This window comes from Vanessa cardui, chromosome 29, assembly GCF_905220365.1.
Source record: "Vanessa cardui chromosome 29, ilVanCard2.1, whole genome shotgun sequence".
In the NCBI taxonomy this organism is placed as follows: Eukaryota; Metazoa; Arthropoda; class Insecta; order Lepidoptera; family Nymphalidae; genus Vanessa; species Vanessa cardui.
In genome coordinates this window covers 2,213,915-2,236,183 of record NC_061151.1, presented here as the reverse complement: position 1 = coordinate 2,236,183, position 22,269 = coordinate 2,213,915, and the positions used below count along the sequence as shown (strand labels likewise).

Here is a 22,269-nt window from a genome sequence, read left to right as displayed (position 1 = left end):
TATTGCATTCGAGTAACTGTAGATTTTCATGACACAGTTCGCGGAACGATCAAACGGTCCACCGGATGGTAAGTGAGCAACATCACCCATAGACAATGACGCTGTAAGAAATATTAACAATTCCTTACATCATCAACGCGCCACCAAGCTTGGGAACTAAGATGTTATAACCCTTGTGCCTGTAGTTACCATTTTGTCACCTTGCAAACCGTAACACAACAAGATATATAATAAGCATTGTTATTTCAGTTCATTCAGATCGAAACACAACAATACTATATCTGCTTTGCACTCAAATATACGAATTTCTGATAGTACATAATATCACGATACGACAGGCTTGCTCAAAATCTTACCACTAAGTAGAACTGTTCGCGTTTCATACATATAAATTACAATTATACAATCTCGTATTTACAAGATATCTAAAAATTAAATATATTATTTAATTGTTTTTCTGACTCTACACACTGCCACGAAATCAATTAAAAAGGTATCCTATACTAACGGTACTTGGAGTTACGCTATCACATTTATAGAATAGGAGTATACAAATATAGAAACCTATAAAAATAATTTACCTTTGGGACAACCCACATAAGACCTTTTTTAAATATTACTTTGCCTTCAATGAAATTCTTACTAATTATATATTTATATCTAGCACATATAGATAGCTTTAAAAGCAATTTGGAAGTAACAAGCAGTCATTTCTACCACACAGCTGGCGGTATATAGCCAATATATGTATTATCAAATATATAAAAAAAAACATGTAATAAATATGAAAGCGTTTATCTGTATATCTAAAGCGTTAAGTTAATTTCAATAGATTTTGTAATCACTACATAGTATAAAACAAAGTCGCTTTCTCTGTCCCTATATATGCTTAAAAATTTAATACTACGCAACTGATTTTGATGCGGTTTTTTTAATAGATAGATTGATTCGAGAGGAATGTTTTGTGGATATAATAAATAGACAGTATACTAAAGAAACACTGATAATTTTTGAAGTTTCTAATGAGATGTCATATTGTACCCGTACGAAGCCGGGCGGATCGCTAGTAAATTAAATACTACGGGATAAGTAAATTGGGATAAGGGCAGGATGATGAAGATTCAATAAGGAACGGAGATGTAACATAAGCTAAAGTCAATCATGACAATTAAATCCTAAAATGCCAAAGTATACTTTTAAGTGTACTAGCTGTACTTGCGACATTGTACGTGTTTGAATATAACAAAAAATAAATATTATTGTAGCCTAAGTCACTCCTAATTTTATATCAGTTATATGCCAGTAAAAGTCCCGTCAAAATCGGTCCAGCCGTTACAAAGATTAAACGGAACAAACAGACAGACAAAAATTGTAAAAAATGTTATTTTCGTATTAATATCATACACATACATAATTGAGTATAAAAGGGTTATTTTAATATTACAAACAGACACTCAAATTTTATTATGTGTATATATACCAATACTTTTAGCGTTAATACAAATTCTATTGAAACATTACGTAAAAGCAATAAAACAACAATCTAAAATGTTTTTCATTTATTTGTTTACAAACTAAAATAAATATTTAACAGAATACTCGGGTAACTAAGTTACGAGATGTTTTCGAACAGAAAAAAAACACACACACTAAATCACAGATAATATATACAAAAAATTCGTCTAATTATTATATATATTGTATAATATACATAAATACGGTCCAAAAAGAAAAAAAAAAACAATTGAAACTACTCAAATTACATACAGGGTTTACTTCGAAAACCTTTCTGATATAATCTGTGGTTTAACAACTATAATGACAGATGTATATTTGTCAAACTACAATTTTCTAATATTACTAATACAGATTAAATATTTAAAAAAAAATTGGTTCTATTTATTTGGTTGTAATTTCAAATAATACTTAATAATTCATTTACACTTTTTTAAGATAACTTGTCAAAATAATTTAAGCAAATAAAATCTTATTAAAGAGCAAATATGGCGTTACTAATGATTACACAAAGGTTCGTTCAGATATAAGCGATATAAGTCGTTAATATATTGACAATCAACATTTATATATATTTATATATTACAAGACGCCTTCAATTATTTAAGTACACGATAATGGCAACATTATAGAATAAAATCGAATTAATTAATAGTGTTGCCATTTGCAAAAAAAGGTTTTTTTTTAAATTGTTTTTGGCGCTTCTTCAAGTGTGGATCGACTTAAAATTTTATATAATTTGAGTTTATTGTTGTTAATATTCATTTTCCCCTGTCGAGTTGGACAAACCAGTACTGGGTATGACCATAATTTACTATCATTAGCCCATAGTTGTCAATTTAAACATTCATTTATAAATTTCGCTTAAATCTGAATAAACCTTACGTAACACAAAACTACAGATAAATTAAAATAGCAACAATATACTGGCAACAACAAAATCACTACAGGTAATACTATTTGTAAACAAATAACATTTTTTTATAAATCACTTAATATTGAGGACAATTTTATTAAATTTAATTGTGCATCTGTTTTTTTAAATTCCATATTTAAAATTACAATTGACGTTTTGCTATTTTTTTTAATTTGAAAAAAGATTCTTTATTCAAATTATAATTTTTAACTCACTTTGAAAGGGAATAATTTATAATTCCTTCTCAAATTAACTTCATCAATAAATGATTTGAAATTAAGATAACTACGGGTTAAGAAAAGAGACAGCCAATAATATAATCATAATTATCATGATAATTTAATATAACAGTACATAAAAAAGTACCGAGTAACCTTAGTGTATTAACCTCATATGTACATTTTTTTTTAATATAATGCATGCAACGACTCAATTCTTTGGACATATTAAAAGTCATCAAATCATCATGATAATAACCAATTATATAATTAGCAACGTCCAATGTTACCCATAATATTGTTGACTACTTCCGATGAGGATGCCGTACCACCCACATCCGGGGTGAGCACCCTGTCAACGTTGATTGTTTTATTAACAGCCCTTCTTATCAGATCAGCGTGGAAGTGATGTCCCAAATGTTCCAGCATATCCACGGATGCGTTTATCATTGCTATCGGGTTGGCTACGTTCTTGCCTGCTATCGCTGTGCCTGGAAGGAAAATATACAACAAGTTAACAAGCATCGTAAGTAAATGAATGTAGTGCAGTTGGATTGGGGACATTTTTTTATGAAATATTAGAAACTAGCGACCTGCCCCGGCTTTGCACGGTTGCACTAGTAAAGTAGTAAAGTAAAGTAACAGCCTGTAAATTACCCACTGCTAGGCTAAGGCCTCCTCTACCTTTAAGGAGAGGGTTTGGAACATATTGCATCACGCTGTTCCAATGCGGGGTGGTAGAATGCACATGTGGCAGAATTTCGATGAAATTAGACACATGCAGGTTTCCTCACGATGTTTTCCTAAACCGCCGAACACGAGATGAATTATAAACTCAAATTAAGCACATATATGTAGCGGTGCTTGCCTGGGTTTGAACCCGAAATCACACCGAGGTACACCGAAATACCTGCTTAAAACCAGCGGTACTTTCTCCGTATTTTTGGTGAGCAGCACGGGATCGCTTTCACAGGGAATCCCGGTATACTGCCACCCGCCCCTCGATTCCCTGCGACGCCTTTCGAAGCGGGGAGAGAAGGTACCTACGCGCATCTTCACCCCCCCCACTTCTTCCTCCATGGCCAACCCCAATCAATAGCATACTCCAAATACATGACCTTCAGGATTCGATTAAACATAACGTACGACTCACCAGTGTTCCTGGTACCAGGTTCGAAGACCGCGTAGTGGTCACCGTAGTTCCTCCCGGAGAGCAGGCCGGCGCCTCCAAGCAGGCCGCAGACCACGTTCGACACGATCGAACCGTACAAATTGGTCATGAGCATCACGTCGAACTGGTGAGGCCTGAAAATGACCCATTATTAGAATATATCAAGTGGGAGATAATTGTGAGGTCCCGGGTTCGATTCCCGGCCGAGTCGATGTAGATTACCATTAGTTTTCTATGTTTTTTTTGTGTTTGTTTTTGTATGAGCTGAGATGGCCCAGTGGTGAGAACACGTGCATCTTAACCGATGATTGCGGGTTCAAACCCAGGCAAGCACCGCTATATATATATGTGCTTAATTTGTGTTTATAATTCATTTCAATCATCAAACATGAGGAAACCTGCATGTGTCTAATTTCATCGAAATTCTGCCACATGTGCATTCCACCAATACGCATTGGAACAGCGTGGTGGAATATGTTCCAAACCCTCTCCTTAATGGAAGAGGAGGCCTTATCTCAGCAGTGGGAAAATTACATATTATATAACATACTAATAATTTTTAATCAAATGACGACCTCCGTGGTCGAGTGGTGTGTACACCGGTTTTCATGGGTACGCCACTCTGAGTTTTCGGTTCGATTCCCGGCCGAGTCGATGTAGATTACCATTAATTTTCTATGTTGCCTTGGGTCTGGGTGTTTGTGGTACCGTAGTTACTTCTGGTTTCCATAACACAAGTGCTATAGCTACTTACATTGGGATCAGAGTAATGTATGTGATGTTGTCTCTTATTTATTATTATTATTATTATTTATTTTTCACGTTTAATGTTTCTCCTCTTTCGAGGGTGTTTAAACCTAAAACGCGGGCAGCAGCCAAGCGTTAAGGAGTGTTTATATTAAAAACGTGGACGATGAAGTTGAAGATGACATAAATTTTCGGGTGATACGGCAGGTGTTAAGAATTACGGCTTTCTGGAGCATGTGGAGTATATATGCGGGCATTTGTAAGGTGGTCAAACTTTTTGTTAGAGATTTCGGTACGATACCTGTTGATGAAAGGACTATTGGGACTATGTGAACTGTTTGTGCTTTCCATTGCGTTTTAATTTCTATAGCAAGGTCTTGATATTTACTTAGTTTTTCAGAGATTGTGGTTTGTATGTTGTGTGAATTAGGAACAGCTACGTCAATCAAATAAACAGTTCTATTGGTTTTGTCATGAACGGTGATATCTGGTCTATTATAATATATGGTCTTGTCAGTTATTATTGTTCTATCCCAGTAGATTTTATAGTTTCTGTTGTCTAATACACTTTGCGGCTTATATTTGTAATATGGATTCATTCCTGCTATAAGTTTATATTTGAATGCTAAATGTTGGTGTATGATTGCGGCCACTTGATCATGTCTATGCTTATAATCGGTTTGCGCGAGAGATTTGCAAGCCCCCGTTATGTGCTGAATAGTTTCAGAGGCTGCGTTACAATGTCGGCACAAGTCAGTAGGTTGATTACGATCTTTCATGATGTACTTCCTATAGTTACGAGTTGCTATTATTTGGTCTTGGATAGCGAGCATAAAACCTTCAGTCTCAGGAAACAGTTCACCTCGTTTGAGCCATTCGTTCGACTTATCTTTGTCGACGTGGGGTTGGTTCAACTCGGATAGGTGCCTCCCATGTAGTGTTTTTGCAGCCCAAGCTGACATCTGTTGTTGTATGTTTGTGCGGTTTTCATTTAATTGAGTGGATTTATCGTGTAGGTTTAGTGGTGTAAGTTTTTTATCTATTTCTGTTACGTGTTTATGTAGAGGTGAGTGTTCGGATTTATCATGAAAATATGCTCTGAGAGAAAGAATCTGCTTATTGTGTAAATTTTGTATGTCTATTAATCCTCTTCCTCCTTCTTGGCGAGGTAGTGTGAGCCTCTGAATACAAGATTTTGGATGATGTTTCCTATTTTTGGTTGAATGCGTGTTTATTGTGCGCTGCAATTTCTGTATGTCGCTTTTTGTCCATTGTATTATTCCAAAAGAGTAAGTAATTAATTGTATTGCATATGTGTTAATAGCTTTTATTGTATTTTTAGAGTTGAGATGTGTCTTTAATACAAGATTTAGACGACTAGAGAATTTTTTGAGCAGTTCTTGTTTTGTCGTTGTTTGTAAAATTTGCCTAGACTGTTTAAAACCAAGGTATTTGTAAGAATCGTGTTCATTCATTGGCTCAATGTGTTCACCAGTTTCAAGTAGGTAGCTGTTGTTACTAAATTTTCCCTTCACAATTGACAGAATTTTGCACTTATCAACACCAAATTTCATTTGAATATCTTTAGAAAACTGTTCAGTAATTTTCGCTAGCTCAAACAAGGTATTTTTTTCGGTTGAATAAAGTTTTATGTCATCCAAGTACATGAGATAAGGTATAGTGGGTGTTATTGCTGTAAAGTGTGAATCCGGTATTGGCTTTATTGAGTAATTGTGAAAGAGGATTGAGGGCCAAACAAAACCACAAGGGGCTCAAAGCGTCCCCTTGAAAAATTCCGCGTTTGATGCAGATCGGTTCAGAAGTTAAAGGTTTCATAGACGGTTGTTTTATTCTCAGCACAGTTTGCCAGTGTTGCATCGAATTTTGAAGAAAGGATATCAGTGTTGGGTTTATTTTGTACAGTTTTAAAACATATATTAACCAACTATGCGGAACTGAATCAAATGCTTTTTGATAATCTATGAACATAGTATGAATGTCTGTTTTTGATTTAGCGGCACTATTTAAAATTATTGCATCAATAGTAAGCTGCTCTTTACAACCTTGGCTATTTTTACGGCACCCCTTTTGCTGTTCGGCTAAAATATTGTATTTAGTTAGGTGTTTATGGATTTCTTCACTTATACAAGCTGATAGGATTTTATATATGGTTTGTAAGCAAGTAATTGGTCGGTATTTATCTGGGTTTGTAGTATCGTATTTGTCTTTAGGTATTAAGTATGTGATTCCATGTGTTATGTATTTGGGTAGTAAATGTGGTGATTGAATAAATATATTTAAATACTTGTGTATGTATGAGTGTGTGCTAGTAAATTTCTTGTACCAGTAGTTATGAATGTTGTCTGAGCCTGCGGATTTCCAATTGTGAGTTCGTTTTATTACTTCTATGAATGTCTCCGTTGGTATAAATTCAAACTGCATCTCTGGAATGTGTGTAGTCGTTTCATTAACCCAGTCTGTATGCTCATTATGGTGTGCCGGGTCTTCCCATCTGTTAGCCCAGTATTCACGAAATGTTTCTAATGGAGGTATTTCTAGATTTTGGTCACTATCTTTACACGTAGATTTTAAATTTCTATAGAATAGTTTTTCGTTGTTAGCAAATTTATTGTTCTGTACTTTACGGGCTGTACACGTCAAATACCTCTTGAGTCTACTTGCTGTTGCATTGAGTTTCTGTTTTAAAGTATCTAAGAAGTGTTCTAATTGTGTGTTTGTGTTTTCATATTGTGCATGTGATTGATATTGCGTCTTAATGAGTTCTACCGCAGCTGTTACCTTTCGGTTTCTGTTTCCCCTAATATATTGTGTTAACCTACCTATATGGGCTCGTAAATTCGCTATCTTATTTTCTAATCTTCTTTGCCAACTAGGTTTTCTAAATGATTTATTTTGATGGGTGCTTTGGTTTGAGAATGATATTCTGGCACCATTGCATTTAGCAGCTGTCCATGCCGCAGAGTAAATTATTGTTTGTAGAGTGTCAAAATCAGTATCAGTGTTAATAAATTCTGTTAGTATCCTATTATTTATGTATTATTATTTATCAAATTCCGATCTTATAATACGGTTGTGCTATTGACTCAAAATAAAAATAACTTGTCCAAGTTATTTTTATTTTATTTTTTTATTTTACGGAATAGGTTGGCGGACGAGCATATGGGCCACTTGATGGTAAGTGGTCACCATCACCCATAGACAATGACGCTGTTAGAAATATTAACTATACCTTACATCGTCAATGCGCCTCCAACCTTGGAAACTAAGATGTTATGTCCCTTGTGCCTGTAGTTACACTGGCACACTCACCTTTCGAACCGGAACGCAACAATACTACGTACTGTTGTTTCGCGGTAGAATAACTTATGAGTGGGTGGTACCTACCCAGGCGGGCTTGCACAAAGCCCTACCACCAAGTAAGTTGCTATAAAAAGACAGATGCCAACACATCAGAAGTGGTTCAGTGTTGAACACAGCACAATCGGTGCTCTGAACTATTTATTTGGTGATTAACCCAGGTGAGCACATTTTTGTATTTACTCTGTAATAATTAATCCTTAAATATTCTGTACATCGAATTAATTGTAATTAGCGTTTAAGAATAAGTATAACTTATTGTTATTGTTTTAAATATACATTGTTTACTTATAAATTGGTTCTACTATTTATTTTGTGGCCACCAGAAGAACAGTCAACGCAATCTCAGCGAAGTTTTTTCACTGTTATAATACCACAGATTAAATAAATGTAGCTCTGTATATTTAATACTCTTTTACATCGCAAACAGCTAAACCAAATTTGATGAAATTTGATGTGAAACAAAACTTGAATTCTGAGGAAATAGTCTATAGTTTCATCTATACATATAATTAAATTGGACTGTCTGTTTGTAATATTTAAATAACCGCTCATTACCAAATGCATATATATGTATTCATGGTATACCATTCCATTTATTAGACATAAATCTGTTTGTTCCAACTAATCTCTGAAACGGCTGCACCGATTTTGATAGGACTTTCACTGACAGACAGCTGATGTAATCATTACTAACATACGCTACAAAAATAACTTTATTATAGGCACAGCTAGTGCACCATATATAGACTGATAGAAAAATACTTTTTCAAAGAAATCTCGGCAAACGTAGTGTAAGACGTCCTCGGGCACGGTGGAGTGACGATATGCGCAAGGTTGGCAGGAGCTGAAAGACCACAGTGGCGTGCACTGGGAGAGGCCTATGTCCAGCAGTGGGCAATTGAAGAAATGGGCTGATGGATTGGATTGGGAAAGAAATCTCACCTGGCAACGAGCTGCATACAACAATTGTCAATGATCATGTCATTGTGTTCAATCTCCGGGTACTCCTGGGCGAGGCGACGCGAGGTCTCCAAGAAGAGGCCATCGGAGAGTTTCATGATGTTCGCTTTGTGGACTGTCGTTACCTGAACACACGACGTAATAAAGTAAAGTAACAGCCTGTAAATTTCCCACTGCTGGGATAAGGCATCATCTTCCATTAAGGAGAGGGTTTGGAACATATTCCATGTGGAATGCACATGTGGCAGAATTTCGATGGAATTAGACACATGCAGGTTTCCTCGCGATGTTTTCCTTCACCGCCGAGCACGAGATGAATTATAAACACAAATTAAGAACATATATATAGTGGTGCTTGCCTGGGTTTGAACTTGCAATCATCGGTTAAGATGCACTGAGTTATCTCAGCTTGTAATGTGGGCCTCACAATGTAATAACTTATTTAATATATGTTACTTTGCCTCGAACGACGATGAATCCACAGATTTTCCAGTAGAACCAAAGTTTTCAATGGTACATGGCCAAAAAGGTTTGCGATTAATTTCAATCATTCACTTGATAAATTTTAGGATATTTCAATGATTTTAAAATTTGCATTTCCTAAACGAATCAATGACCATTTAGACAAATAATTCGAGCAATGGATAGCCGAGCTGGAGTTTCATTCCATTAATACTAGGAACAAGAATAAACTTGTTACACCAAGTACCCAATTGCACAGGGTTAGTAACTCTTTTTTGGGACAATGTAAACGTCTTACAACAGGATTCCGAAAAATGTTCAAAAATATTCAATAATAAAATTCAAAAGAATCGTTATAGAGCATTTGTGTGCTAAAGGATAATACAGTACTAATGACTTTCTAGTTGACTGCACACCTTGGGAATGAGATGATCGCGTCCATGCTGTTTCAAATAACAAAAATATATTTGTATTATTATTAAAAATAAATATTGTATACGTAACATGATATGAAAAAAAAAATCCTTTTACGTTGTAAGTTGTGTTTCTTTCGCCGGTTTTTCTCAGGTCTGTGGTGCGGTGGTAGATTTTTTGACTATCAATAAGAAAGTGTAACTCTTCTATTTTGAATAAAGATCTTTGACTTTGTTTAAAGCTTGAGACCTAATATCTAGCCCAGATCTAGATCAGTCTATGTGTATATCTCACCTTCTTCCTGCCGTTTCTCTTGGCAAACTCGAAGGCGAATCTCGCGACACGCTCCGAATTGCTGGCCGTCACCACTTTCATTGACTCGATCACTCCTCTGACTGATTCGTGCTCCAACATGGCGTACTCTCCTTCTGTGTTCTGTCTGTAATTATATACAATATCATTTGAGATATATACAATTCGAGGCTTTCAAGACGACATGACTTATACCTATGTTAAAAATCCGATGGTTAAAATTTTGATTAAAATAAAGAACATCTTAGGATATATTGGGAATGAAACGATCGCCTCCTGGCTATTTCATCTCATATTAAATTGTTTATTTATATAATACATAAGACAAACAAAAAAAAAACCCGCTGAGTTTCCTTCGCCGGTTCTTCTCAGGTCAGGGTGTTTTCTTTTCCGAACCGATGGTAGTGTTCCAATTGACCATCAATAAGAAAGTGTAATGCTTCTATATTGAATAAAGTTATTTGAGTTTGAGTTTAATACTCTTAAACACATAAATTATCAATGTTTCTTTACTATATTCAATAAGTCAATAAATCCTTCTTGGGGCAAGGTTTCTATTATAAAATTCCGCAGACATTTTTAACTTTGCCGTTTCGTAAATAGAAATCATTTGCAAAAAATACATTGGTAGAAAAAGCAGATTATTCGATACAAGATTTTATAGATGATAAAAAATACCTGTTGACTTCTAAGCAGGATGTATTAATTTAAATAATTGTATTAACTAACATGACTTTGTATTTTTAAATGTTAAAAAAGAGTAACGACTGAGTTTCTTGCCGATTCTTCTCGGTAGAATCAACTTTCCGAACGTGTGGTAGCTTCACTTAATTGTTAAATGACGATTTAAATGTGCGTGTAAAAGCCTACTTGTATAAAGTTTATTTTGATTTACTGTCCATGTATTATATACAAAAAGCTCTCGAATATTAAAAAACCGTATTAAAATCCATTGTGTAATTATAAAGATATACATAAGCACAGACAGCGGTAAGCGACTTTATTTTATATTATGTAATGGTAATAAGTATGCGTTTCGGAACGTCCGGTGTAAGTGCGTTAGAGTGAGAGAGGAATAGCCTGTTGTATGCGTAAGAAAGGGAAGCAAAACATGATACCGTAACGCATTACGTAACTAAGCTTTTTGCCCTTCTATAGAGAGGCGGATTTACCACTACGCTAAGTCAAATATTTTTTTATTTTACATATTTAACCATTTATTTATAGTTGAATTTAACTATAACAGGAAAAGTTAAGCAGCGATAAATTAAACGATATAGTTTTTACACACATATATTTTCACAAGCACAGAAGGTATATACAAGAAAGATATAGCGAAGGTACCGTTATAGCGTTTAAGGAAGAAAATAGAATAACTAAGAAATATAAGAAGAATTAAGCGTAATAAGCAAAAGCGTTGCATAGCAACGAGTATCAAACGGTGCGCACGCAGCCTCTCGGCGTCGGTATCAGAAAACGACTGACGAACGGGGTAAAGTCGACGTCACGCATAGCGGTGCTTTGACCAACTATGCATGAAGCGAGTAATGCGTTTATTCAACGCTACATCAGCCCCCCCGGAGACCGTTTAAGGTCGAAAAACGTCGGGAAAACGTACTCTTCTACCTGATCGAGTACGGCGATCTTCATTACTTCTAACTGTATTCTCTGTCTGTTTCATCCCAACTTCCGTGCGCGGCGCTTGATCACTCAGTATGTACGCTGGTTTTAATCTGTCTATCGAAACGGTGGTAGGTTTCCCTCGAATGTCGATCTTGAAGAATTTGTCTCCTCGTTTGATGACGGTATATGGTCCAGCGTACGGTGCCTGTAAAGGCTTGCGAACAAAATCTTGCCGTATAAAAACTTGTAGTGCAGACCGCAAGTCCTTGCTGATGAAAACAGGAGTCTTGCCATGGTGAACTACTGGTGTAGGTTTAAGTTTTCGGATGTTCGCTCGTAGTCGTGCGAGAAAATCTGTGCAATCCACGATTTCAGTGGGAGAGTTGTTGAAAAATGCGCCAGGTAATCGTAAGGTCTCTCCATACACTAGTTCAGCTGATGACGTGCTTATGTCCTCCTTCCATGCTGAACGAATTCCTAAAAGGACTAGCGGAAGTACTTCAACCCAGTTTTCGTCATTGTGGCACATTATCGCCGCCTTGAGTTGCCGATGGAACCGTTCCACCATTCCATTCGCAGCGGGATGGTATGCTGTGGTCTGTATATGATTGACACCTATCAGCTTCGAAAGCTCCTTAAATAAAAATGCCTCAAATTGTTTTCCTCGATCCGTTGTTATCTTCTCGGGACAGCCAAAACGTGAAATCCAACCAGCAACAAAAGCATTTGCCACTGTGTCAGCTTTGATGTCGGAGAGTGGTATTACCTCTGGCCAACGAGTAAATCTGTCCACGGCTGTAAGACAATACTTATATTCTTGTGAGGCTGGCAGAGGTCCGATAAGATCAATGTGTACATGGCTGAATCTGTTCGACGGAGGAACAAAATGCTGTACAGGAGATCGAGTGTGTCTGGAAACTTTCGAGCGTTGACATGACAGACAGCTACGAGTCCACTCGGCACAGTCCTTTTTAATATTAGGCCATACGTAGTTTTGCGTGACCAGTCTGATTGTTGCTTTAACACCTGGGTGACTCAATCCGTGAAAGCAGTCGAACGCTTGTCGGCGGAACTCTGGAGTCAGATAAGGACGTGGTGATAAGCAGGACATATCGCAGTAAATCGTCTTACCGGAACCAGAAATGTCTAATCTCTGGAGGTCCAGACCAGAAGTATTGCTTCTTAAAATTCCTTGGAGCTCGTCGTCATTCGCTTGCGATAAAGCTAATGCGTCCAAGTCGATGGCGGTGGTAATTGCATCCGTGCGTGAGAGAGCATCGGCTACCACATTGTCTTCACCTGCGACATATTTAATATTAGTTGTGAATTGCGACACAAAATCAAAATACCGAAATTGGCGTGGTGAGCAATTCTGTGAGGCCTTTCTGAACGCCGATACTATTGGTTTGTGATCGGTATATATGGAGAAGTCTTTCCCTTCTACCATATGACGGAAATGTTTAACACCTTCGTAGATAGCTAGTAGTTCTCTGTCGAATGGACTATATTTTCTTTGTGATCTACTGAGCTTTTTGGAGAAGAAAGCAAGCGGTTGCCACACGGAGTCTATTTTCTGCTGTAGTACAGCGCCGATCGCGTTGTCTGAAGCATCTGTCCACAGAGTTAGTTCAGCTGTTGGATGCGGGTGTGCTAAAAGTGTAGCTTGAGCTAGACTTGCCTTACACGCTTCGAATGCCTTCTGAAGCTCGGTTGACCAAACAATAGGTGTACTGGCTTTGATAGCTGGACCAGACAGTAGCTCGTGCAATGGGGCTTGTATCCTTGCCGCGCTAGGAACAAAACGACGGTAAAAATTTGTCATACCCAGAAATCTTCGTAGTTCCCTAATGGTCTTGGGTTGCGAGAATTTTTGTATAGCTTCCACCTTTTGAGGATGCGGCCTTGTACCTTCTGCAGAGACGACGTACCCCAGAAACTCCACCTGTGGCTCCCCTAATACAGTTTTCGAAGCGTTGATCACGACACCGTGGTCCTGTAAACGCCGAAAGATTTGCTTCAGGTGTTCTCGGTGCTGCGTCTCGTCCTGGGAGGCCACAAGGATGTCATCAATATAGGGAAAACAGAAGTCCAAACCTTTGAGTATTTCATCTATGAAGCGTTGGAATGTTTGAGCAGCATTGCGTAGACCAAAACTCATATATGGAAACTCAAACATTCCGAACGGAGTAGTTATAGCAGTCTTAGGTATATCAGCAATGTTGACCGGGATCTGATTATACGCCCGGATTAGGTCAATTTTACTAAATACTGTGCAGCCGGCAAGATTATGTGCTATATCACCTATATGGCGGACTGGGTATCGGTCAGGTATTGTGCGCGCGTTAAGTGCACGGTAATCTCCGCATGGCCGCCACTCATTGTTTTTCTTAGGCACGAGATGTAACGGGGACGACCACGGGCTATCGGATCGCCTTGCGATACCTGCTCTTACCATATCCTCAAATTCCTTGATAGCAATCCGGAGTCTATCCGGTGCTAAACGACGAGGACGGCTGTATACTGGAGGTCCGGAAGTCGTGCGTATGTAGTGGAGTGTGTTGTGCTTGACCTCACGCGGAGACAGGTCTCCAGCGGGTCTAGTAATATCCGGAAATTGCGAAAATAGGTCATGGTATCGCGAAGTACCTGTAAAAGATTTAATTTGGCACACAACATGTGATGCAGGTTTAGCAAGAGCACTTAGTGAGGTAATATTGTCTATTAAGCGATGGTGTCTAGCGTCCACAAGCAAATTATAATGCGATAAAAAGTCTATGCCTATAATAGGTTTAGTGACATCAGCTATGACAAAACGCCACACAAAAGCACGCCTGAGTCCAAAGTCTAAGGAAAGGTTCACCCAGCCGAAAGTATTTATTGTGGACCCATTGGCTGCGAACAGCTGATAGTCTGTCTTTATACGCTTCCTATCTCGAATATACTTATGTGGATATACACAAAGGTCAGAACCTGTATCTATTAAATACTGCACTTTAGTCTTACAGTCCGTTACGAAAACGCGGCCACCAGCTACACTATCACAGTCACGCGTTGCCGCCTTCACTGACTGCTTGGTTCGTTTCCCGAGTGAAACGAACACGGGGAGCGGCACTTCGTCGACTGGTTGCCGAAACGCCGATGGTACCAGCAATGCCCCGAGCCAGCATTAGAGCGGCTCCGGGACCGTCGACGCCAGCGAGGAGATCGCGCTCGACTTCTCGAACGCGAGCGGGACCTGATGGATAGCTCCGCAACTTGCCGTGACAGGTCGTCGACTCGCTGAACAAGCTTTTCTATGAGTGTCGTTGGACATCCTGACGGTGTTGAAGTCGACGTCGATGTTGCTGCTACCTGAGGTTGCAGAGATACCTCGTGGATCTTATCTACAATTTGCGCCACCGTGTCGAGAGGGAGGTCGGCTTGAGCTGCAATAATCGCCTGAACGTGACTAGGCAATCGGTTCGTCCACAGCGAACGTATGAATTCGTCCGGTACCTCAGCTCCAGCTAAGCTTCGCAGATGTCGAAGAAATTGAGAGGGTTTCCGATCTCCTAACTCTTCGTGGGTAAGTAATTGTCTTACCCTTTGCTCCTGCGACGCCGACAACCGCGAAATTAATTCTGTTTTTATTTTTTCGTATTTATTTTCTGCCGGCGGATTCGTGATTACATCTTTTACCTCGCATACATATTTGTAGTCCAAATTGGCGATAACGTGATAGAACTTCATGCCATCCGCCGTTATATTAGACAAGGCAAATTGTCCTTCTAATTGTACAAACCACAATGCCGGTTCGTTCGGCCAAAATGGCGGCACCTTGACGCCAACGCGGCACACTTCTTCCTGCGCGCCATTGTTTGCCATTTTAACTTATTACTGTTAATTGCAACGTAGGTAACACAGTCTAAAATGGTGCGAGTGTTCGTACGGGTCACCACTTATAGTTGAATTTAACTATAACAGGAAAAGTTAAGCAGCGATAAATTAAACGATATAGTTTTTACACACATATATTTTCACAAGCACAGAAGGTATATACAAGAAAGATATAGCGAAGGTACCGTTATAGCGTTTAAGGAAGAAAATAGAATAACTAAGAAATATAAGAAGAATTAAGCGTAATAAGCAAAAGCGTTGCATAGCAACGAGTATCAAACGGTGCGCACGCAGCCTCTCGGCGTCGGTATCAGAAAACGACTGACGAACGGGGTAAAGTCGACGTCACGCATAGCGGTGCTTTGACCAACTATGCATGAAGCGAGTAATGCGTTTATTCAACGCTACATATTAAACTTGCCAGATACATTGAAAAGGAAAATGTGTACACAGGAATAATAAGTTTAAAAGGTATACTTATCCCTAGAAGAGATTCCTTCCAGTATACCGGAGAAAGAAGAAACATAGACGGAAAAGTTAAAAGGTAGACAGGTAAAATCATACAAAAGGAGAAAAGTTACAAAAACAACAAAAAAAAAACATATACTAAATTAAAAACTAATATTACAAAAAAAATATATTACAGAAATAAAAAAAAAAAAACAATGTATACACATTGCGTCCGTAATCCGTATACTCGTCATTAAATAGCGGCTTGCAAAAATAATCCAGTAACTAACAGCAATACTATCTAGTTCACAGTCGTACTAATAACGGGAAAAAGTCGATGTAATGAGAACGGTAGAACAAAAATCATAAACTTTCAATTTCAGAATATACGTAGTTAATATGTATATAACTAACATATCGATTTTCAAAAGTCAGTTGGGGGCCAAAAATTTAATAGCCTACTAGAGACAAATTTGTAAATCCGCCACTGTTCCTATACCACATAGTGTAAGTACCACTCACACATCAGATATTCTACCGCCAAACAACAGTACTTGGTATTGTTGTGTTCCTGTTTGAAGGGTGAGTGAAGCAGTGTAACAGGCCATAACATCTTAGTTCCCAAGGTTGGTGGCGCATTGGCGATGTATGGAATGGTTAATGTTCCTTACGTCCAAGGTTGGTGGCGCATTGGCGATGTAAGGAATGGTTAATGTTTCTTACGCCCAAGGTTGGTGGCGCATTGGCGATGTAAGGAATGGTTAATGTTCCTTACGTCCAAGGTTGGTGACGCATTGGCGATGTAAGGAATGGTTAATGTCCCTTACGTCCAAAGTTGGTGGCGCATTGCCGATGTAAGAAATGGTTAATGTTTCTTAAGCCCAAGGTTGGTGGCGCATTGGCGATGTAAGGAATGGTTAATGTTTCTTACGCCCAAGGTTGGTGGCGCATTGGCGATGTAAGGAATGGTTAATGTTCCTTACGTCCAAGGTTGGTGACGCATTGGCGATGTAAGGAATGGTTAATGTCCCTTACGTCCAAAGTTGGTGGCGCATTGCCGATGTAAGGAATGGTTAATGTTCCTTAAGTCCAAGGTTGGTGGCGCATTGGCGATGTAAGGAATGGTTAATGTTTCTTACGCCCAAGGTTGGTGGCGCATTGGCGATGTAAGGAATGGTTAATGTTTCTTACGCCCAAGGTTGGTGGCGCATTGGCGATGTAAGAAATAGTTAATGTTCCTTACGTCCAAGGTTGGTGGCGCATTGCCAATGTAAAGAATGGTTAACGTCCCTTACGTCCAAAGTTGGTGGCGCATTGGCGACGAAAGCAATGTTCCTAACAGTCTCATTATCTTTGGGTGGTGGTGACTTACCATCTGGACCATATGCTCGTCAATAATCTTACCTTATAATAACAACATCGATGTCCTTGTGCCTCGTTTCGACTCCAGGGTACGACTTGCAGTTCAACACGTAAGCGTACATGTCTAACTCGTTACGGAGCGCGACGTTGCGCGAGGTTACGTACGCCGCTTCGCTCTTGGTTTCTATGTTTCCCTGGAGAGAAAAGCATATTTTAATAACCAGCCACCAAGCAGATATTAACTGAGAGGTGTTGGGTAACCCCCCCTTTATTTGCCACTAACACTACACACACACCAAAGGCTCGCGCAAACTATAGCCGCGGCGGGCCTCAACGCATCGCATTGCAAAATTGGGCCAAAGCGTATAGCAGACGCATCGGGCCGCAACGCAACCCAATATCTTATAATCAGTCAGGTTTTGTCAATCTAAGAAGATGGATAGTTCTAACGAAGAACTTTTTTTATTCAATATGCTGTTTAACGATGAGATGAAGAAGAAAATAAAAAGAAAACGTAGGATATGGGTACACGAAATTTGCAAGAAGAGAAATGTGTATGGTGAACTTCACTTCCTTTTTAAAGATTTATTAGAAGATGAAAGAGAGTTTTTTTCAATATTTTAGAATGACATATGAAAAATATTCTGAGCTTCTTGAAACATTACACCCAGTTTTGAAAAAACGAGTAACTGCTAACGCACACTGAGACGGGCCGCATTGCAACGCATAACATCGCCGCAAAAATACGCCTGGCTAGTGATGCGCCAATGCCTGAGGTGTGCGATAGCCCATACAAAATGTATGAAACCGATTTAGGAGAATTTTTGTTATCTTTAAGATAGGCGCACACTGAGGCGGGCCGCAACGCATAACAAAAATGCTCCTGAATCAGTTTCATACATTTTGTATGGGCTATCGCACACCTCAGGCATTGGCGCATCACTAGCCAGGCGTATTTTTGCGGCGATGTTATGCGTTGCAATGCGGCCCGTCTCAGTGTGCGTTAGCAGACGCAACAAGTAGACGGCTGAATGTGTGCTGTTCGCGAATTACCATAATTAATTAATAAAACAGAAACCGAATCATCAACAATATTTATTCAGGTATTTTTTTATAGTACTAAAGTTTATTATTTTATTTAGTAGAACAGTACATGGAATTGTACGACCTACAACATCCCAAATATGATGATGTACAGAGAAGGAATAATATGGGAAGAGATAGGCGGAATCATAAAACAACATATTGAATAAAAAAAGCTCTTCGTCAGAACTATCCATCTTCTTAGATTGCCAAAACCTAACTGATAATAAAATATTGGGTTGGGGTGCGGCCCGATGCGCCTGCTATATGCTTTGGCGCAATTTTGCAATGCGATGCGTTGAGGCCCGCCGCGGCTATAGTTTGCGCGAGCCTTTACAGTGTACTTTAGTATAATTATTCCTATATTTATAAAGAAACAAAAAAAACCTAAGTTATACTTTTTTCTTTTCTCTATCTTTATTAATTCTAAGCTTCTATCACCAAAGGTTGTCTGTGATTGAGGGGGGGGATATGTAGGACTTGCCAGTGCCCAGAATGCCCCTAACCCTAGGATACCAGAATACCCACTAAAACCCATTGGTACCGATCTCTGATCTGGTCGCTTTCATATGCTACCGTTTCGCATAGCCCTAAGTTGTTGGGTAGTCCTTGTGTTAAGTAAGGATTCGGTCTTAAACTCACTTAAACTCAAACGCGGTGGAGACAAGCATTTATTATACCTTTACATTTGATTATAATTAAAATACTTTAAAAATTAACGATTTACGATTTTTATCACAAATTAAGTGGTTTAAAGTTAAGTTGGCACAGGGAAAGGTTTTCACAAACATGTAACTCGGGCAGGCGTCCAGATCAGTCCAAAAATATCGGCTCTGGCAAAATTCATCCAAATCCGTTAAGTGGTTCATGAGTGAAGGGCATCAAAAACTCAGCGCCTTGTTATTTTATTTATAAATTGTGGAATTTGTTGTTTATATGTATCATAAAGAAATAAGCAGGAGGCGATCGTTTCATTTCCGAGATGTCATGATTGCGTCTTCAAACTCAGAGACCCAGGCAAGCACCACTGAATTTTCATGTATAGTACGACACAAATTAGATGTAGCATCGGAAGATGCAATGGAATGAAAATAAAACCGACACGACCAATAGAAATAGCTCCCTATCGCGCCATTCGACACTATTCGTCGCTATAGATTCTCGCGTCAGAGAAAGCAAGTGCATGTAAATCGACGTGTCAAATTGAAGAATATATTAGGTCATATGATATTACAAGTTATTACGTTTGGGCAAAGATCATATTCGCATGAGAAATAAATATTGATAATTTCATCGGATCAATTCGGATGTCGGTTTTACGAATTTTGCCGATGCTACATCTAAGTTGTGTCGTACTATACTCAATTTGAGTTTATAATTCATCTCAAACTTGGAGGTGAAGGGAAACATTGTGAGGAAACCTAAATGTAAACCTACATTGAAGCAGCATGGTGGAATATGCTTCAAACCTTCTCGCCAAAGGGAAAAGGGGCCTTGGTCTAGCATAGGGGAAATTTATAGGCTGTCAATGTTGTTGTAATATCATTGAGTCATAATTATGAGGTATGTTTATTTACCTTAAGTCCAACACCGTTCCTTTTAATTGTTGTGATAGCGTACTGCACATCATCATCATTGTCAACATTGGGATCGATGTCTACTAGTTCGAAATCAACTGGAGCACCAATGTATCTGAAAAGATAATTATAATTAATAATTACTTAATTAATTTATCTATACTCTATTCCAATACTCAATAATAAAAATCAAAGGCAAATTGGACTCACAATGCATTTGAGAAAAATGGCATTTTGGGCTTTTATACATGCCACTTCAGTTATAAAACATAATCTATTGACATACAAATACTCTTTTCCAATCTTAGCAGGAAAAAAGGTTAAATAAACAACATTTGATGGCAAATTCACGCTATGATCGACTGTGGATTTGCAAAAATTAATTTGAATGTCGATGAAACTTATTGGAATTTTAGGAAGTAAAATATTAGTGTATATATAAGTAGTTAAGTGTTGTATTATAAACATATATTAATCATAAGTTATAGGTAGTGCACAATTTAGCTGACTTAATAACAAATCACATGTAAATCTAAGATTTGTTTGTATTTGTTAATACTTCCATTACAATAGGCTATTACAGTTTATTTATATTTAGAAAAAAGTTTCAAGCATCAATAGTTCATCAACAATGGTTTATAGGATGCCTTGTGATGTAAAATATTCCAGCACCATGTTGATCCGAGCTATCGTCATCCCAACTCCTAACACAAGTGAAAAGCTTAACAGGAGTTAAGCAAAAACAAATATAAGTAAATCCTTAAATAATTCAGGGCATATTATGGCATGGTGGTGTCTGATAATTGAGATTAATTAGTTAGAATACTCAATGACATTTAAAGGGTCAGATCCAGGACCTCAAAGTCGGTTGTAAGCAAACCATTACACAAATAAGGCAGCAGACAATACATAAACTCATTCAATACAATTATACTGTGTTCATAAGTCTATTTATAAATAGACCAAGATAATTAATGAGTATCAATTGATGGAATGTATGTTAAATTAGAAAATCTACATACATTACAATTAAATAGCTAATTACAGATACTGAAATGGATAAATTCAACTTTGAACCTTGGAACATATATACAATAAATTTAATTAATAATGAATGAAAATATAGCACAATTTTTGTCTTCTGATAACAACATTATTTTCAACCATGATTGTAGATATGTTTAGAATTCTTACTAACCAAGTCTGGGCATTAATTTTTTTTAATATAAATTAGTTTCATTTTCAAAATGTATAAGTTCATGCCTTGGTCTTATGAAAATAAAATGCTTATATTTATTGTATTTATATATAGAACAAAAGTTTCCATAATGGCAATTGGCAACTCTATGATAACTTATTGTAGGATTTTTACTTTTCTAATCACATGACATTGTTTTAATATCTTTCTGTATTTATCTCTAATTTAAACAGCTAATTATTAATATTTGTAAAATAATGTTCATATAAAAAAATGCTGAGCGTTTTTGAAAATAAATTAATGACACAAATATTTAATTTTAAATAATTAAAATAATTAAGGCAGACAATATTGAGAACATAGAAAACGAGTGAATAGATGTGCTTGCAATTAATAACCATAACAAATATTATTGTATATTTAGTTAATTTATAAAGGTCATGAACTATTATCATTCTTCTGCTACAAAATATATTCTAATTGACCTTTAATGTGTCAAATTACAAATGCGCACATGACAATTATCTGGTACGTCTGACTTACTTGAAAATATCTCTGACGTAACCCATGCACTCGGGCCCGATACCACCACCAGGCAGCATGGTGACGGCATGACGACCACCGTACTGGGCTACTGGGATCAGCTTCTGCTTCCGAATAACAGGTGTTTTGTGCTGCAAGTCGAAATCCGAAAGCTCAGCGGGAGCGGCGGCGGAACTAACATATGCCGCACCTCTCAGCTCCGGCAGGAGCTTAATTTTTGACAACAACCTCACAGCCATCCTGGTTCACGGTAAAATATCAGGATATATTCTTTGAAAATGATAATGGATCGTTGGATAACCACAGGAAGAGGAAGGTGAAGTGACAGATTAATTTATAATTTTCTTCGGTAGATGGCGGTTTTAGTATTGTGTCAGTAGTTGCAATGACAGCTAGACTTAGTACTAAGAAAAATCAAAATAATTATAAAAATAGCTTTTAATAAAAAAAATCTAATCACA

General features: G+C 37.7%; 2 protein-coding genes across 2 annotated transcripts; both read right to left on the bottom strand.

Moving 5' to 3' along the window:
• Positions 1-1,544: 1,544 nt before the first annotated feature.
• Positions 1,545-22,156, bottom strand: LOC124541974 (isocitrate dehydrogenase [NAD] subunit gamma, mitochondrial-like). The gene is made up of 7 exons (XM_047119916.1): positions 21,809-22,156; positions 20,068-20,182; positions 17,450-17,601; positions 10,079-10,223; positions 8,891-9,033; positions 3,803-3,954; positions 1,545-3,140 (listed from the first exon to the last, which is right to left on the bottom strand). Exons 1-7 carry the CDS (start codon positions 22,045-22,047, stop codon positions 2,920-2,922), a joined length of 1,167 nt encoding a protein of 388 aa, XP_046975872.1. The 5' UTR covers positions 22,048-22,156; the 3' UTR covers positions 1,545-2,919.
• Positions 14,548-15,801, bottom strand: LOC124541975. The gene has a single exon (XM_047119917.1). It carries the CDS (start codon positions 15,581-15,583, stop codon positions 14,780-14,782), a length of 804 nt encoding a protein of 267 aa, XP_046975873.1. The 5' UTR covers positions 15,584-15,801; the 3' UTR covers positions 14,548-14,779.
• Positions 22,157-22,269: the final 113 nt, after the last annotated feature.

What these genes read in the sequence shown, in the direction of transcription:
- LOC124541975 (XM_047119917.1), bottom strand. Translation starts at nt 15,583, where the DNA reads ATGGCAAACAATGGCGCGCAGGAAGAAGTGTGCCGCGTTGGCGTCAAG.
- LOC124541974 (XM_047119916.1), bottom strand. Translation starts at nt 22,047, where the DNA reads ATGGCTGTGAGGTTGTTGTCAAAAATTAAGCTCCTGCCGGAGCTGAGA. An exon ending in ATCGATGTTGTTATTATAAG is followed by an intron (nt 10,224 to 17,449) that starts GTAAGATTATTG and finishes ATATAATTACAG; the next exon opens with ACAGAACACAGAAGGAGAGT. An exon ending in ACCTGGTACCAGGAACACTG is followed by an intron (nt 3,141 to 3,802) that starts GTGAGTCGTACG and finishes TTTTCCTTCCAG; the next exon opens with GCACAGCGATAGCAGGCAAG.